The sequence below is a fragment of the Eschrichtius robustus genome, chromosome 1, assembly GCF_028021215.1.
Source record: "Eschrichtius robustus isolate mEscRob2 chromosome 1, mEscRob2.pri, whole genome shotgun sequence".
Classification (NCBI taxonomy): domain Eukaryota; kingdom Metazoa; phylum Chordata; class Mammalia; order Artiodactyla; family Eschrichtiidae; genus Eschrichtius; species Eschrichtius robustus.
This window is the reverse complement of record NC_090824.1, coordinates 162939721-162958299: the sequence shown is the minus strand read 5'-3', so window position 1 is coordinate 162958299 and position 18579 is coordinate 162939721. Positions and strand designations below refer to the sequence as shown.

The following is an 18579-nucleotide window of genomic DNA, read 5'->3' as shown; positions in this document are numbered from 1 at the left end:
TTTCCCCAAACACCTCAATGCCAGTGGGTTAGGATCTGAGACACACTGTCAGCATAGAGCAGGAACAGGTCAACCTGCAGGAAGTTTAGGCCTTCTTGGTTGAGATCTGGATGCACAGGCTGGCAAAGGTAAAAGGCCGGGCTTTCTGCCATTGTGGATTGGCTGATTGGTATAAGGTTTCCCAGCCATTTCTTCATTCACTCAACCAATACTGAAATCTATGTTGGGGGAATTCCCTGGCGGTTCAGTGGTTAAGACTCCGCACTTCCACTACAGGGGGCACAGGTTTGATCCCTGGTGGGGGAACTAAGATCCTGCCTGCTGCGTGGCAGAGCCGAAAAAGAAAAGGCAGAAAAAAAGAAATCTATGTTGGGAGTGGAACTACAGCAATGAACAGGTCTCCTACCTACAGGTCTCCTACCCTTATGGGATCTACCTTCTAATGGGGCAAGGTGGGTGATGACAAATAATGCATTAGTAATACATTTCAAATACTAGGGAAAATTAAACAGGGTGTGGTGATAGAACATGAAGGGAGCTGTTTTAGACTAGGGTGAAAAGGCCTAAGAAAGTAACATTTGACCTGAGGCCTGAATGGCAAGGACCCAGCCAAGTGAAAATCTGGGGACAAAGAACTAGTAAGTGCAAAAGCCTTAGATTAGCATTTACAAGAATGGAAACAAAAGATTTAAGCTAGTGAGCATTAGGATGGTGGTGGATGAGGTAAATGGAAAACATATCCAGGCTAGCAATAAAAGCTTCTAATTTTTCATAGTCCCCTGGGGAAAGGGCACAAATGATTTGCAGGAGTTAGAAATGCATATTTAAGCACTCAAATAGCATCTTGCTCCTCTAAGTTATTTTTTTTTAAATAAATTTATTTTATTTTTGGCTGCATTGGGTCTTCGTTGCTGCGCGCAGGCTTTCTCTAGTTGCGACGAGCGCGGGCTACTCTTCATCGCGGTGCGCGGGCTTCTCATTGCGGTGGGTTCTCTTGTTGCGGAGCACGGGCTCTAGGCACGTGGGCTCAGTCGTTGTGCTGCACGGGCTTAGTTGCTCTGCGGCTTTTGTGGGATCTTCCAGGACGAGGGATCAAACCCGTGGCCCCTGCATTGGCAGGCAGACTCTTAACCACTGCACCACCAGGGAAGTCCCTCCTCTAAGGTTCTAATGGCAAATTACCCTTTTAAAAATCATAATTATATTGACGTTTTTATTATAAGTTACATGATAGTGACAGAGCAGTGAGAACAAGGGCCTTATCTGTCCACTGCTCTATTACCAGAAGCTGGATTCCCTAACTTTGACTGGCATGTGATAGGGCCTTGCCCATTTCTACTGAACAGATGCTCAAGTTAACAGTACAGTGATATTATAATTGCCATGAATGACATTTGCAATAGCAACAAGACACATGACCAGGCTGTCAGTGACAGGGTTGGAATATCAATGTTTTCATTAGAAAAACATCCTGCATGTATTTAAATTCTGAATAGCCAATTTTTGCTGGTAAATTGTTAAAATGAGACGTTGAGAACTGTCATTGGACTCCTATGTTGCTTGAATATGTCTCCATTTGTCTTTTGATAATCACTTTCTGATATTAATAAAGTATTTCTAAAAGAATCAGTGAATTAACAGAAATTATGCCAGGCAGTGATAGATTCCTGGAATTTTTGAAGCCTTGAATTAGGAATCAGACCTGGGTTCAAGTTCCACTGCTGTCACTCACTTGCAGCTATGTGACCTTGGGCATATCCAAAAACCTTTGAGACCATATTTGGGTTTTTTTTCATGTATTTATTTACTGTCATTTATTTATTTGGTTGCACCAGGTCGTAGTTGTGGCTCGCCGGCTCCTTAGTTGCGGCATGCATGTGGGATCTAGTTCCCTGACCAGGGGTGGAACCCCGGGCCCCCTGCATTGGGAGCACGGAGTCTTAACCACTGCGCCACCAGGGAAGTCCCAAGACCATACTTGTAAAAGGGATCTATTATCTATTCTTGCCTAAATCACAACACCCTTGTAAAAATCTGATTAAAGCTGTACAATAAGATACTACTTAAGCTTTTGGAAGTGGTTGGAGGTTACGTTGAGAGCCTGTAAAGACTTTGCCTGCTTTGCATTTTTTGTTTGGTCAAATCCCCACACCCCCATTTTGTTTTACAGCCCTAGCAACTGAAAGAGGAGCTGCTTTAGACTGGGTGTTTAGGGAAGGCCTAATGTCCAGTTTTTGGCTGTCAAAAGTCCATCACTGAGCAGGGCTGATAGGCACAGAGCCCTTTATTAGGGATTCCTCTGGCCCCATCTCTCTCCCAATATTTAGACAAGGGACCCTTTGCCTCTTCCCTTCCCTTCACAGGTAAACCCTCCCAATCCCAGAGAGCATCAATCAACACAGACTGCTACATTTTACTTTATTTTGCACATAATGAAGATAACTGACTAAGCAGTTCCAGAACTGTTAGTATTCATTAATCAAGAAGTAAATGAGGTGAGAAGACAAACTTTTAATTTCCTCCCAAACATACTGCAAGTATCACAGCAACTTGTAACAACACATGCAATACAGGCTGGTTTCAACATACAGAGAGCCCAAGCAAGAAGGGTGAGTCCTGAAGATCCACGTGGGTCAGAGGAGGAGCAGTGCTCCAGGAGGCTGGAATCTACCCAGTCACTCACCCCGCTCCCACACATAACTACCCTGTGAAGTTCTCTGCCCTTTGTCAGATTCAAATCCAAGAAACTCTTTCATCCCACATTCCAGGCTCATCACTACCCCCCATTCCAAGGTGGATAATCCACACACAGAAATCCAGGCAGAACCAAATATACTTGCCCAGCTGTGTTTCATGTGGCATTTCCACAAGCCAGGCTCCAGCTCAAATTCTGTACAGGAAGTTCCCATTGCTGTCAAAGAACTCTCGTCCCCTCTGCACGACTTTGTTGCTAAAGTTCTGGTCACCTGGCTCCCCTGCCTTCAACTCTGCCAGCTTCTTGTCACTTGGCAATCCATCACTGTCAGTTCCTCTGGTGTCCCCACAGTCACTGGTGGAGAACTTCTGCAGCTCTCTTGGATGACTGAGGGCTGCAGCAACAGGCACAAAGCTCTTCTCCTCCTCCAGTCCCTGGATTCCTTTATTCCTTTCCTTCTGTCTCCTTGGTGTATTTGTTCTGTGAGTGTTCAATTCTGTCACTTTCAAAGCTGTGCTGTGACCATGGCCTTTGGATGAGGCTTCATCCCCTGGCATCAGCAAAGAGCCCGATACAGAATGGCTTGCAGAAAGCGGTGCTGCGGTATCCCCAGAGCCTGGGAGCTGCTGGAGCGAGCGGGCAAGCCCAATTTTCTTAAGGACTTTTTGATCCTGCTTCAGTTTCTGCTCCAATGTGGGCACAAACTTGCTTTTTAAAACCCTTCGGATCACATCAGTGCTGACATCAAAGCCTTCAGCCAATCTGGGAACGGACCAGGACTCTGCAAATTCCCTGTGTAAATACCTATGAAAAAAAGAAGCAGGTTTTCAATCTGTGAAGAAGTCTCCTATCAGAACAGCTAACTGATAACACTAGTGATAAATACATGAAAAGAAGAGGGCTTGGAAAAACTGTAAACGCAGTGTTTATCTTGTGCCACTAAATGGCTGCGGTCCATTCCTGTGTGCTAACAGCAACACCCAACTACTTTTAGTCATTTCATTTCATATCAGCTGAATTCCTCTCACTGCATGGCAGGCCCCAGTTAGATCCTGGGGATGCATGACGACTGTCTTTCCCTTCAAAGAACATACAGTCTGGTGGTGGAGACAGATACAGTAACATACAAAAATACTATGAGAAATATCCCAGCAGAGGATGCTGTGAGAGCACCGGGGAGGGAGAGGCAGGGACAGGCTATCACCACATTTGCGGGGTGGCCCAGGAATTGCTTCAGGAAGTCCACGCTAGAGCTGGTCTGAAAAGATGAGAAGTTGTCATAAGCTGGCAGAGGGGAGGAGAGGAAGAAAAGGTCAAAGGTACTGATGGTAGAGTGAGCAGCAGGTGAAACACAAAGAAGCACATCACCTTTGTTGGGAACAGCTCAATCTGTGTGACAGTGGGAGCAGGAGCAAGATCATGTCATGCTTAGGGATTCTGGAGTCTATCCCAAAGCAACAGTGAACCAAGGAAGGATTTTTTTTTTTTTAAATTATTTATTTGTTTATTTATTTATTTATGGCTGTGTTGGGTCTTCGTTTCTGTGCCAGGGCTTTCTCTAGTTGCGGCAAGTGGGGGCCACTCTTCATCACGGTGCGCGGGCCTCTCACTATCGCGGCCTCTCTTGTTGCGGAGCACAGGCTCCAGACGCGCAGGCTCAGTAGTTGTGGCTCACGGGCCTAGTTGCTCCGCGGCATGTGGGATCTTCCCAGACCAGGGCTCGAACCCGTGTCCCCTGCATTGGCAGGCGGATTCTCAACCACTGCGCCACCAGGGAAGCCCAAGGAAGGATTTTAAGGAGCAGAATGCCATGAGCAAATTTTCATTTTGAAGCTCAATCCAGTGGTAGTGAAAGAGGGCAGTCATCAATTAGATTCCCTGAACTATAACCTGCTTAATGAATAATAACCTGTAACCTGCCTTCACTGACCAAGCTTGCTTTAATTGTTCATGCAAACTGCATACCCTCCAAGCTTCACATAGCCTAGACAATACATCACAAGACTCCTTTAACTGCCCCCTATAGATAACACCTCTGACCATGGGTTGCTCTGGTAACAGTTGCTTAAGTTGTTGTTCAGGAACAGGGGGCTAGTTTTGCCCAGTTCAAACTAGTTGAGACCACTGACCATTCAGCTGGGCCTGTACAGGTGTCGAATGGGTGACCTTTCAATGTCAAGGGCCCAAAACTCCATCCTCAGATCATGCTAATGCTGCCCACCATTTTCTGAACATGCATCCCATGAAGACCAGGTAACTCAGATACCCCTGTGCAGAGCACCAATTACTTCACCTTTTTCTAACATTTAATCACCTTTCCCGAAGCCTCAGACCACCCTGCTTCTTTACCCCATAAATATCCTAAGCCTCTTCCTTCAAGGAGGCAGATTTGAGACTTGTTCTCCCATCTCCTTGCTTGGCTGCCTGTGAATAAACCTTTTCTCTGCTGCAAACCTCGGGGTCTCAGCAATGGCTTGCTGTGTATCAGGCAAATGAACCTGGTTCAGTAACAGTAGTTTCTCAGTGCAAGACTAGAGATGGAAAGATCAGGCAAGAGGCTGTCACAGTAATCCAGGCAGTCTGAACCGAGACAGTGGCAATGAGAGCAGAGGAGGAAAGAGACTTGAGAAATATTTTAGGAAGGCCAAGTGGTTACACTTGGTAAGGAACTAAATATTGGGCGAAGAAATAGGCTGAGATTCAGCATCTTTTTTTTAGTTAATTAATTAATTTATTTATTTTTGGCTGCGCTGGGTCTTTGTTGCTGCACAGGCTTTCTTTAGTTGCGGCGAGCGGGGGCCACTCCTCGTTGCAGTGCGCGGGCCTCTCATTGTGGTGGCCCCTCTTGTTGCGGAGCACGGGCTCCAGGCACGCGGGCTTCAGTAGTTGTGGCACGCGGGCTCAGCAGTTGTGGCTCACAGGCTCTAGAGCGCAGGCTCAGTAGTTGTGGCACACAGGCTTTGTTGCTCCGCGGCATGTGGGATCCTCCCGGACCAGGGCTCGAACCCGGGTCCCCTGCATTGGCAGGCGGACTCCCAACCACTGCGCCACCAGGGAAGTCCCAAGATTCAGTATCTTTAGAGTGGGTGATTGGTGGGACCATTTGGGGTTTTAGCAAAAATAGGAGCAGAATGAAATTGTCAGGGAATAATGATGAATTCTATTTTGTACATGTTGAGTTTGAGGAACCTGTGTGACAGCCAAACAGCGATATCTAGTGCACAGTTGACTATATAGAGTTCAGAAGAAAAACATGGACTGGACATGATAGATCTGGAAGTCATAAGCCAATAGCAGGAGTGGTTGAAGCCATGCAAGTGGCTGGCATTAGGCAGGAAAATATGCAGAGTGAGATAAACGACCAAGGAGACAACTCTAAAAACTACAATAATTAAGATACAGGAGGGGGCTTCCCTGGTGGCGCAGTGGTTGAGCGTCAGCTTGCCAATGCAGGGGACTCGGGTTCGAGCCCTGCTCTGGGAAGATCCCACATGCCGCGGAGCAACTGGGCCCGTGAGCCACAACTACTGAGCTCTGCGCGTCTGGAGCCTGTGCTCCGCAACAACAGAGGCCGCGATAGTGAGAGGCCCGCGCACCGCGATGAAGAGTGGCCCCCGCTTGCCGCAACTAGAGAAAGCCCTTGCACAGAAACGAAGACCCAACACAGCTAAAAATAAATAAATAATAAAAAATAAAGGAATTCCTTAAAAAAAAAAAAAAAAAAGATACAGGAGGAAGACGGGGAGCCCAGGGAGGAAACAGAAAACCAGTCCTAGAAATAGAAGTGAGTGGTAGCCTGGGTCAAGGGAGAATTTCAAGAATGCAGACAAGGTCAAATGCTGCAGAAATGTTAGTCAGGCTAAAGCCTTGAGTGTCAGTTATGCCTAGCACTGAGGAAGTCACTGGTAGATTCGTGGATAATAGTTTCATTGTTGTGATGAAACAAACAAAAATGAGGGTAGGGAGCCAGGGAGCCAGCAGGGAACTAAAGGACGAGGGAGTGTAGTATAGCCTTGACAGCTGGGTTTCCTTTTCTTTGTAATCCAAGTGACTGACTTAAGCTTTGCTTGCCAAGGCATGCACTTCAAAGATGGCTATCTCCAATAAACACACTGCCAGCCACACAACTATATAAAAAGCCAGGCTTCCCCCCATCCCTCCATTGGCGCGTTTGTTTTAGAGATTATGGTTGGCTTCAATAACTAACCACTTGGGCCACTTGCTTTTTCTCTTCTTGCGCTTTAAATTCCTGTTAAGGGACTTCCCTGGCGGTCCAGTGGCTAAGACTCCATGCTCCCAAGGCAGGGGGCCCGGGTTTGATCCCTGGTCAGGGAACTCGATCCCACACGCTGCAACTAAGAGTTTGCATGCCGCAACTAAAGATCCCGTGTGCCGCAACTTAAAAAAAAAAAACCCTGCATGCTGCAACTAAAGATCCCGCATGCCGCAACGAACACCTGGCACAGCCAAAATAAATAAATAAATAATTTAAAATAAAATTTAAAAATTAAAAACAATTCCTGTTAAATTCACCAATAAAGAGTGAGCCCTCAAAACCCTAGGCCCCCACCCTTAACCCCAATAAAAGCAGAACCCCAGGCCCTTGCACCTCTCTCTACCCATGACCTCGCTGTGTGGCCTCAGGTGTGCCATATAATTTCCAGGTCCTGTAAGTAATAACCCTCCCCCCCACCCCCCTACACCCAGCAGTTTCCTGATGGTTATTGCTGAAGGGCATCTTGCAGTCTTAAGAACCACAAGGGCTGGCTCAGCCACAACACTGGTTATTGACAGACTGAGACCGGCACACAACATGGACAACCTTAAGTTGACAGATGTAGGTCCCTGAGAAATTAGGTAGGGACTTGACCTAGAGCACCCAGAGAACTGGTCCTAGACAAGTGAAGGACTACCACTTCCCCAGAGGTGTGAACAGAGCACAAGATTGAGAGTGGAAGGTAAGGAGGAGACCAAAAAGCTTTAAACAGTTCTTACCTAATAGCCTGTTTTTTCTCTGAAATAAAAAGATATTTATTGATCACAAAAGGGGAGATGACAGGTGGGAAGATGGAAGGGTTGAAAAGGCTGGTGTTCAAGTAGAAGAGGAAGCTGACAGGGGAGAGATGCTACAGGCTCATAGAATCTTGATCAGCTCTATAAAACCCCCTTTATTCTAAGTTTCAATTCCAGAGTTATTCTGATGGGAATGGAAAAAGGAACATGACCTACAAAGGACTATTTAGCAATATTTATCAAAATGCAAGTCCATTTGCCCTTCGGTTCAGTTGCAGCCCTACTTCTAGGAATGTATGCAACACATACATTTATGGAAGTGTAAATACTTCTGGCAGATATTTAGAGCATACAAAGTTATGCACTGGAGCACTATCTGTTACAGCAAGTGAGTGGAAACAATTCAAGTGCCCACCATAAAAGACTGGTAAAATAAACTACAGTTTACTAAGCATCTACAAAAAAGAATGAGGAGCTCTCTCTTGGGAAGTGAAAAGAGCTTCAGAATATATTAAGTGAACAAAACAAAGTATAGAACAGCATTTATAGTATTCTACTGTTTGTGATTATAGAAGTGAAAATAAAATTCTGTATTCATACGTGCTTGCTTCTATTTGCATAAGGAAACCTAGAAAATGACACAAGAAACTATTAAAAATAGTATCCATAGGAGACTAGGGGGGATTAACATCTCTCAATGCGTATGCCCTGTTATACTGTTCTAATTTTGAGCCATATGTATTATCTATTCAAAACAAAAAACTTAAAATTTAAAAGAGGATCTCTTTTCTAAGATACGGATCCTCTCTTCAGAGCAACGTAACCATGGAAGCTCCATCCCTGGTCCTTAGATCAAGAACGTCATGATCTACTTACTATATACGCGTTAAATGTTGTGACGCCTGTAACTTACTATTTAAAAATTTCAGCAAAAAATGAACCGTGTCATAACGTTAAAAACCATTACATCTAGATGGGCTCATCGACGTTTATCTTATTACTTGACTTTTCTGTTAGAAATCTTGAAAGATAAAAAGCAAAAAATACAAAAACAACGTTCTAAGTTCTAAGCCCTAGTTAGTATCCTTCACTTCTCATCACAGCAGATCCTAACTGCCAACAGTCTTACCGGATCTGCTCCATGGCTTCCCACGTCAGGGTCCTGGGCGGGGAACCTGGCGCCTCCATTTGCTTCCGAATTTTCTGGAACCGGATAGCTTTTCTCTGTCGTTTCAGGGCGCTGAGAGAGAGAACCAAGGGCAGAAGCCATGCGTGGAAGCCAGATGGGTGGTTTAAGAGCCTTGGGCTAAGTCAGAGCGCCCAGCCCGCTTCTCTTTGCAAGGACAACCTGGCCATGTCTGTCAGCCTAGACCTGCTCTGAACACCGCCCCAGAAATCTAACACCAAGAACAACAGCCCATAAGCTGTTGCCGAATTCTTTAAATGGGTGATGAAATACGTCCTTGGTGAAGGGACTCGTGGTCCCAAAGGAGCTAACAGCTGCCCCTGTGCCCCTGACAACGGGTGAGAAATAAGGGCCGCCGCAGGACGCCCGGCGCCAAGGGGGCGCGGCCTGGGCGCCCAGGCCCGAGGCCCTGCTTCAGGCTGAGGGCCCGGGAAGGAGCCGGTACCTCTCCACCTCCTGCAGCTCCCGCTCCTCCGGCTCCCAGTCGGAATCGGGGTCCGGCTCACGGCCGACAGATCCCGGGATCGCCACGCCCCGGGTAGCAAACCCACAGCGAGCGACCGCTGCACGGACACCCCCGCCCAGCAAGGAGTTCAGAGCAAGCGCCATGTCGACGAGAAAGAGCCCTCCCCCGCCCCCCACAGGGTAGCGCTTGAAGCCGCGGGGCGGGACCGGAATTGGGCGGGAAGCTGAGGGGCAGGCGCGTCTTTTCCGCTTCCGTCTGGGGGCGTGGCTTCTGGGCTTGAACTGCTCTGCTACCCACCCTTACCCGTTGTAATTACGGAGCAGGCCTCGCTGAAACTCGGAGGCGGGTATGAGGTAGAGGACGCTCCTGCAAAACAGCATAAACTTTAATAAAAAGACGAGTTCAGTTGCCAAGAGCCGCCCCTCTGCCCCAACGGCTGCCCAGGCCGGCCTGTCTCCGCCACAGCGGCTGTCAGGACGTCCCCTCGGCGGTTCTCTGATGGCGAAGGATCCGTGCCGTGGGAACTCGGCTCCTCTGGGAAAGGGACTTCTTGTCGCCGGGATAACCTCCAGCCCCGGGCCGCACCCAGGGTTCAGACTCATCATTAGCGGTAAATCCAGGCTAAGGTTTGAAGGACGGAGATGAGCACATGGCCGGCCCTGGCTCCTTTTCATCTTTTAGTCTTTACCCATCCGAAAACAATCTTAGGGTATTGAGGAATTCTTGGTGTCTTTGTGTTTTGCCTTATGCAAACAGGGTTCCTGGCCAGGGCTTTTCACACTGAAGTTTGGTGGCAGTCTTTGAGTTAGCAAAGATTGAAGACGCTTTGCCCTTTTGGAAACCTGAGTGGGTTCTCCAGGACCGCTTGAGTTCTGGGCTTCCTTCCTACATTTACCTCTGGTGCCTGATGTCGAGGAGTGCAGGGGTATGCTGCAGCAGGGGTGCAGAGGTAGGGCAGAGGGTGAGATGCCAGGCCTCGGCTGCTCTGTGTTCAGAGTCTAGCATGGAAGGCAAGGTGCATTCAGTCCATGAGCCACTTACCACTCTTTCCCGTTGCAGAAGATAGCCCTAGCTTGGGGTTAAAAAGGGTGGCACTGATCCTGCCAGGGCTCGGTTTATGGCTTCTAGCCTTCTGCTGGTTTGGCCTTCTGCAGTGGAAACATGGGTCCCCCTGAGTTGGTATTCACAGAAGAGATTTGCTCACCTCTTTCCCAACTGTTGCCCAATTACCAACACAGAGGAATGGCATCTCATGCTTCCCTCCAGCATCTTTACCACATTGTATTGTAATTGGTGTGTTTACTTGTCCATATCCCTGTTACATTTGTTGGATGTATTTCTGCCATGTCTATCACCAGGGTTTAGTACACAGAAGGAGGTAAATAAATGGGTCCACTACCTCCTCCATCCCCACACTGCTGGAAGTGCCAAATAATATTTTGGGAGCATCCCAGCTGTAATATTTGCTAGTGGGACTTTATACAGGTCAGAGTGACCAAAGCTAGTTTTGCATACTTAACGGCTAGTGAGCCTGATTCTGGCGCTGGAAAAATAGCGCCTTCCACATGTCTTCATTGACAATGAACAGGGGCTGATGTCTGCTGGATCTCTCATCCAGTTGACATTCTTGGGCTGCAGATGGCACCAGGAATGATATGGAATTGCAGCATTCATGCTTGGCAGTGGCCCTAAGATCCTGGGGATCAATTCATGGGGCCGAACTGGATGCAGGAAATGAGGACCCTGCTCTTTGGCGGCCCTTCTCAGGAGGACCAATGGGACCAGATTCACACATTGCAGTTCTTGACTGCCCAGCCCGTCCTGGTGAAATCTAGCCTAGAGGAGAAGAGCAGCCCCTTACCACATTTCTTGTGAGGCTGGATGGTGTGGTGGAAGAAAATAAGACAAGAAAAATCTCTTCTAGGCCATGCCCACTATTTAACCAGTTACTCCTTTGGGATTCAACAAAAACAGAGGACCCAACAGGTTTGCTACTAGCCCAGGGAATAGTGAACTTGGTAGCTGTTTTGTTGGCCCAAGATCATTTATTTATCTCCCGTTAGAGCCACAGCACTGGCAGTGCTAGGGAGAGATTACACAGAAGCCGCTGAGGGTGATGGCCTTGTTGTCAGTCATGAGTTTGGGGTTATTGCAAGATAGGAATATAGAGAACAAGTCTCTTGTGAGACTGCTCTTGGCTGGATGTCATTACTAGAAACAAGGGAGCTTCGGAACACATGCAAAAGCAACCAACAGACCCTTTCCCAAGGCCCAGCATACACTGCTTTCCCAGGCTCCACTGCCAGACACCATCACATTAGCCTCCTTGGCTGTGGCCACCACCATGTGCGGTAGAGCCCTTGTTCCCTTGTTCTATGAGAGGCTGTGCAGGGACCCTCATCCGATACTCAATGAAGTTTTTTCTGGCCCCGGTGGCTGGGGTACAGCATGCGGGTGATCTGCTCTACGATACCCAGACTTCTGATGAGATTTTCCCTTTGTAGCAGGGCCTTCATCCGCTCCAGCTCCTCCTCTTCCACAATTTCTTGCGGCTGCATAGTGTCCAGGTGTACTGGTAGCAGCTACAAGGTACATGAGAGATGAATGCAGGATCTCCAAGGATGAGTCCCCAGTCATCAACAAGGATGGCTGCAAGACTCCTGCCCACTCTACCTCCGTCCTTTCCCTGGCCTTGGTGGAAGGTTCCCTTTGCTATCCACTTTCTCACCTCCTGTTCCAAAAGGTCAGATTCAACGTACTGATTAGGAACTCATCTCTCGTACAAGAGGAGGAGAGGACAGCAGAGATTCCCTTCTCTCGTAGTCCCAACCCGTTTTCCTGCAGAAAAGCAAGAGCTGCAAAACCCCTGACACCTCTTTCTCCCGGTTCCGGTTCCTATAAGCCAAGTGGGTGGAAAGGCCCCTGAGCCGGGCCCTGGATTGGCTCTTCTCCCTTCCTGATTCACCCTGGTTCTGGTCCTTGTTTTCCTTTCGCCTCTTATTGCCTGAGGTCTCCTGCTGTTCCTGCTCAAGGCGGATCTCTTCTAGTTGCTGCCTGACAAGACACAGCAGCTTCAGATACCGGAGAAATTGTGTTAGAAAGGGGGTGAGGGAAAATGGGGATGGGGGAAGAGTAGGAAATTGATCTGTTTGGGGGACTGATGGGAGAGGAAGGAGACGGAAGATGGGGAAACCTACTAAACTCAGTCGTTACGAGTCTGATAGAAGGAGTTCCCTGGCGGTCCAGTGGTTAGGACTCGGCGCTTTCACTGCCGAGGACCTGGGTTCAATCCCTGGTCGGGGAAGATCCCACAAGCCACACGGCGCAGCCAAAAAAAGCGGGGCGGGGGGGCAGGGAAGTCTCAGCTTTGTAATTAACTATACTTCAATTTAAAAAAATTTTTTGAAGATTAAAAAAAAGTTTGATAGAATTTGTAACTCCATTCCTCTTTCCTCAAGTGTCTGGCTTCCTCTCCACCCTGCTGAGGAGCAATTCAGCTTCAGGATCTGCCCCCACCCAGGTGGACAGAGGAGAATGTAGGGCAAAGTACCTGGCACACTCCTCTCTGGCCTTGGAAGCAGCAGTCTCCCGGAAGAGGGAGCCATTGTGCTTGAAGAAGGGCGTACTTCTCCGTGTCAGGCCCAGGGTAGAACCGCCGGTATTCCCCCCAGGTGGGAATCCTCATAGCGTTCCTGGTCCAGCATTGCTGCATGGGATGACTCAGTTTGTTCTCGCCTGTGGAAACCAAGCTCAGGGTGAGTCAAGGAAGGACTGTGAGAATGTTCAGTAGGGAGAGGAAGGCTGGCTGAGGCTTTGAGAACCTGCTGCTAGCTTCATGGCCTTTCTGGCCCCGCCCATGTGGCAAAAAGCTGCCAAGCCCATCTGTGGCCAGTCCCACCTGTGTGTAGCTATGAAAATAGGCTTGACTTTCAGAAATCTGGTTTTCATCTTAAGTGCAATGGTGTCCACTTGTAAACTAGCACTCCAAGTTATCATAGTCTTTTAGGTTTCTGATTATAGAGTAGTATATGTTAATTACAGAAAATTTAGAAGAGCAAAAAGAAGATAAAAACCTCTAATCTTACTGTGAAATAAGCATATTGGCTATGAGCATGGACTGTAGGGCAGGACTTACTGAGTTTGAACCCTGGCTTTGCCACTCATTACTTTGTTCTTTCTTTATTCCTTCCTTCCCTTCCTTCTTTGTTTTAGATGAAAATGGGATCATATAACATTTTTAAATGGCTGCCTAGTATTCTGATTCTATGATTGTACTGTTTTTTAAGTCCAGTAGTTTTCAACCTTTTTCCCTCATTGAAAGACATGTGCACAGTCCAGTCTCGTGGGAATACCTAGGGTATTTACAGTTATACTTCACCTTCATTCACACAGACATTTGAGTGCCTATTGTGTGCCAGGTCCTCAGGATATCATGGCAAATCAGATACACACTGGCCTGCATATCGCAATGCAAGTGGTGAAGAGTGATGCTGTTACAGGAATAATCCTCGCTCTACTCAAGTTCATTTTTATTATCATTAACAAATTATAATTGAGTATCAGCAACACATTACCATGTTTGTAACCCATCTTACAATTAAAACAACAGTGGGTAAACAATACTGATTTAAACAATAACCTATTATTGAATGACTAAACTGTTTTCTCTGTTTCATAATTATAAACCTTCTTAGGTAATGGTTTCTAGAGGAGATTTGTTGAAAATAAATTTAAAAAAAAGAACAAACCCCGTAAAGTTCCTTACATACTAATAGGAAGTAGCTCTAAAATGCATTGGTAAGTAGGGTACAGACAGTGTGAAAGTTATGCTATTGTCTGGGTAAAGGGAGAAAAACAATTTATATAAATACATGTATATATGTGCATTAAATGTTTGTGAAAGTATACACATGACCCAGGGAACATTGATTGGCTCCAGGGGGGAAAACTGAGTAGCTGGAGGAGGAGGGTAGGAGAGAGACTATTCACCATGTCTTTGGAATTTGCATAGATAATGCATCACTTATCTATGATATGTGGTGTATTATCGATGCCAAAAAAAATGTTTTTAATAGCTAATCAGCCCCAGACTGCCTTCTCCATCTAGAGAAGGACTTTTACTCTCAGGAAAGTAATAACAAAAGAAGGTAAGTTACACAACTAAACACACGTCAAACACCTGGGGCCCCTGGCTTCTCTTGGCTGTTGGTGGCACTGGAAAAGCTGCTTCTTGACTCGCCGCTTATCCTCTTCTATCACCTTTCTTTTGTCACAGCCCCGGAGGTTGACAAGGGTCATGGCATCACAGAGAAGTGCATCCTTCACTTCTTGATCAAGGTGTGAGTCAGTGGTGAAGCTTGGAGAGTGGTTTACCTGCCGGGAGGAGTCATTATCCATCCCCTTCCTAGACCACCTGAGCACATCATGATTCTTGCAGGCCCAGCTGGAGGTTCTAGGAGAGACACCCCCCTCCAGTGGCCTCAGCCAAGGAAGCTGGATGTTCTGACTTCCAAGGCCACAGGACTCTGCCAGAGATCCCTCCAGTGCGTAGGCTGGTGAGAGCAAATCAGACAGCCTGACTCTATAGCTATAGTGTCCTTAAAGGCAAGGCTTACATGAGGAACTTTTGGGATCCAAAACCTGGGTTCCTATGGTGGAGGCCAGAGACCACCAAGATTGGATTTAGCAGGTCAAAAGTGCAAATGTCTTACACCTTCTGCTAGATCCTATCCACCCTAGTGCCTCTGCATCCTCCATTCTGTGTTCTACCACCTGAGTACACTCCTATCCCAGGTGACCTGTTCAGGGGCGGACCTTGGTTTTGCAAAGCCTGGGAGATAATCCTCACCTCCAGCAGCCAGGGTTTCAGCTTGTGGTCCAACAAGATGTCAAAACCGAGGATCTCAAAACAGGCACATGTACCTCCACTCAGATACTGGGGAAGACAGGTTCGGTAGCTGTGGTGAAGAACAGAATGTGCTGAGATGATGGCTTTGATGATGATGTCCTCAGTGTCTCCCCACAGCTCTCGGGGGTCGTAGCTGTGCTCTTGCAGCCAGGCGTTGAGTGTTGACGGCTTCCTGTGAGGCTCAGTGCTCAGAGGAAGACCAGTGGGGCCGGGCTGCAGACAGGAAGCTCCCTAACACTAATCGTAATTCCATGCCTAGGTTCCTTGTGCTTTAAGGGGTTGCCACCAGCTTGGAGCAGGGTTTAATTATAGGGTGGGGTTTGGGGCTGCACTTGGTGGTCAGGCACAAGACAGGGGTCTATAAAGGTTGAGCCAGCTCAACCTCCCAAGGGCCAACTCAGCTCTGCTGAGACTGTGGGGCTAAAGGGCAGAGAAAGAGGAGAAAACAGAGTAGGGCATACCTCTTACTGCCCACAGCATCATTCCGGACAAAATTCTCATTGTGTTTGTTGACGGCATAGTTGGCCAGATGCTTGCAGATGTCATCCCAGGAAGAGAGTGGCCCTGTGGTCAGGCTACTTCCATGCAGTTCTTCTCTCCAGCCCTTTGTTGCCTTCTGATTACCTACCCCTCCCCTGGATGGCTCATCTCCTGTCCCTCTTCACGGAGGACTGTCCTGTAAGCTCCTGGGGAAGGGGCGTGCCCTTCCTGCAGGCATGGCTTCTCCGCAGTCAGCACCCCCTGAATGCTGTCCTTCCAGCCAGGTGCCAAGGCGCTCCAGGCTTCACCCCTTGTTCATGTGTGACAAGCTAGCTGCGTGACAAGACCCTCTACCTGGTTTCTCCACAGAACCTCAGCACTCGTGGCAGTGGAAGAGAAGAGGGTGCTGCCCTGCACCCTAGTGCTGCTGGCTGGCCTCTTTTTTTTAGGATTTTTTTTTTTCTAAAGATTTTTTTTTTTTTTTTGGATGTGGACCATTTTTTAAAGTCTCTATTGAATTTGTTACAATATTGCTTCTGTTTTACATTTTGGTTTTCTGGCCAGGAGGCATGTGGGATCTTAGCTCCCGGACCACGGATCAAACCCACACCCCCTGCATTGGAAGGCGAAGTCTTAAACACTGGACTGCCAGGCAAGTTCCCCAGCTGGCCTCTTACCAGGTTGCTGTGGCTGGGCTCCACATAGGGCATGGTGGCAAAGCGGGCCAGACCCTCCTCATACATGAAGGTCCGAAGAGGGTCACAGGATGTGATCAGGACATAGATTCGCATGTCAAACTTGAAGCCATCAATGAGGAAGGGCTGAGAGCATGCAAACCCACCAGGGAAAAGTAATAATACAGTGGTCCCTCAGTATCTGCAGGAGACTGGATCCAGGACCCCCACCCGCCATGGATACCAAACTCCACAGATGCTCAAGTACATTGTATAAAATGGTGTCAGCCCTCCATATCCACGGGTTCCACATCTGCAGATATGGAGGGAGGGCCGACTGTACTTTTGAAGTACTTACTATGTACCATAAACTGTTGTAAGCGCTTCAAATACATAATAACTCATTTAATTTTCACAGTAACCAAAAAAAAATTTTCTTTTCACTGTAACCATATAAGGTAGTTACTGTTTTTATGCCCATTAACAGATGAGGAAACTGAGGCATGGAAAAAGTTAGAAATTTGCCCAAGATCACATATCTAGAAAGTAGAGAAACTCAGGTTCAGAGCAGGTTGGCTCTGAACCATGGCCCATGCTGCCTCCCAGATAACGAGGATGGCAGGAAGGATAGGAGCCTAAAACTGTCTTCCTCCCTGGCTTTGGGGGAGATGAGGCACCCAGTGCTGGCAGAGGGACCTGGTGGTCCTGAGGCACCCTTCACCTTGGAGATGTATTGCTGGCAGATCATATGTTCTCCTGGCTTGATCTCCCATGGATTTCGGGTGATGAAGATGCCACGTCCCTGACAGCCCCTGTCTGGCTTACAGATATAAGTGCGGGTTTTTCGCTGACGAACATAGGACTGGAAGTCCCCATAGCTATATGCAGAGGAGGGTGGTGGTCAGAGGGTTTCTGTGCATGATGGCTGAACCAGGACCCTGGGGAGTTCTTCCTGCTGTCCAATCCCTGCTCTTCCTGGAGTAATCAGTCTCACACCTACTTTTCTCTTTTTCTTTTTTTTTTTAAATTATATAGTTGAGGTACAACATTATATAAGTTTCAGGTGTACAATATAGTTATTCACAATTTTTAAAGGTTACACACTATTTATAGTTACTTTAAAATATTGGCTCTATTCCCTGTGTTGTACAATATATCCTTGTAGTTTATTTTATACATAATAGTTTGAGACCTACTTTTCTTTAACCGTCTCTTTTGTTTTCAGCTAAAACTTCCCTTCTACTTCTGTCCCCCTGAGACATTCTAGGTCCCAGAGCCAGAGTCTGGTGGGAACTGAGATGGCGAACCCTTTCCTCCCCCAGAATCTCAACCTGGGGAGCCAGGCTCACTCACTCTGCAGGGAGGCACCAGGTGCACGGGAAGATGTTGCACTCAGTAGGATAGAGTTTCTGCATGCAGTTGAGGTTCCGAGCCAGCAGATCTTTGTGGCAGATTTCTGTCATGCCAGGGAAGTGGTTGATTTTCTGAAACAGAGCCAGTTGGTTATACTGTCGCCCACAGTAAGGGGCAGTTCCTGGGGCCTGAACATTCCAGATAGCAGTGGATAAGGACTGGGGAGGTCAAGGGAGAAGTCACAGTGAAGGTAAACACTGCACCAAGTCCCCAAGGGAGAAAAGGAAGGTTCCCTAAGGCAGGTGAGAAACTGCCGCTTGGCCTCTCCCCAAAACACACATACACAGCAAGGTTAGCAAATGAGGGGCGGTGAGAAGGGCTAGCCAGGACCTTGGGCCTTCTAGCCACCATATAACATCCCTCAGACTACCTGGGACTAGCCCTAAAGGAATAACTGGTGCGGAATAACACAAAGCAAATGAGAAAACATTTCCCCAAAGAGAAAGGAAACTAAGGAGCAGCCCCAGGGAATGCACGGCAGTGGCACTCTCAGAGGGCAAGGCATTGCCAGGGTGGCCTGCTGGAAACCCCCGCTGCTCTGGCCCTCAGGGCTGGGAGGTTCAGTGCTCTCTGGTTTTTCCCCGTATGAGCTGTGTGAACTGAGTATTTCTGAGCCTTAGTGTCCTTAACATAAGGATATCTTTTGGGAATTCCCTGGCGGTCCATTGGTTAGGACTTGGTGCTTTCACTGCAGGGGGCACGGGTTCGATCCCTGGTCGGGCAACTAAGAGCCCACAAGCTGTG

The 18579-nt window shown here is 47.7% G+C and overlaps 2 protein-coding genes across 3 annotated transcripts in view; both read right to left on the bottom strand.

The window, feature by feature from the left end:
* Window positions 1–2401: 2401 nt before the first annotated feature.
* NGRN (neugrin, neurite outgrowth associated) lies at window positions 2402–9980 on the bottom strand. Of its 2 annotated transcripts, none has more exons than XM_068557881.1 (3): window positions 9664–9980; window positions 8838–8948; window positions 2402–3499 (listed from the first exon to the last, which is right to left on the bottom strand). In XM_068557881.1, exons 1-3 carry the CDS (start codon window positions 9963–9965, stop codon window positions 2884–2886), a joined length of 1029 nt encoding a protein of 342 aa, XP_068413982.1. In that variant the 5' UTR covers window positions 9966–9980; the 3' UTR covers window positions 2402–2883. The 2 variants fall into 2 exon arrangements, with proteins under 2 accessions (XP_068413982.1, XP_068413992.1); XM_068557891.1 differs by lacking the exon at window positions 9664–9980 and adding an exon at window positions 9340–9525.
* A 260-nt stretch (window positions 9981–10240) lies between these two features.
* Window positions 10241–18579, bottom strand: part of TTLL13 (tubulin tyrosine ligase like 13) — a 14025-nt gene continuing 5686 nt past the window's right edge. The window contains 14 exon segments of the mRNA XM_068557902.1: window positions 10241–10508; window positions 10881–10992; window positions 11103–11108; window positions 11769–11942; window positions 12234–12414; window positions 12911–12979; window positions 12981–13027; window positions 13029–13095; window positions 14540–14733; window positions 15209–15317; window positions 15730–15816; window positions 16427–16569; window positions 17144–17300; window positions 17776–17930. Of these exon segments, the coding sequence (XP_068414003.1) occupies window positions 10252–10508; window positions 10881–10992; window positions 11103–11108; window positions 11769–11942; window positions 12234–12414; window positions 12911–12979; window positions 12981–13027; window positions 13029–13095; window positions 14540–14733; window positions 15209–15317; window positions 15730–15816; window positions 16427–16569; window positions 17144–17300; window positions 17776–17930 (1758 nt within the window). The 3' untranslated portion in view covers window positions 10241–10251.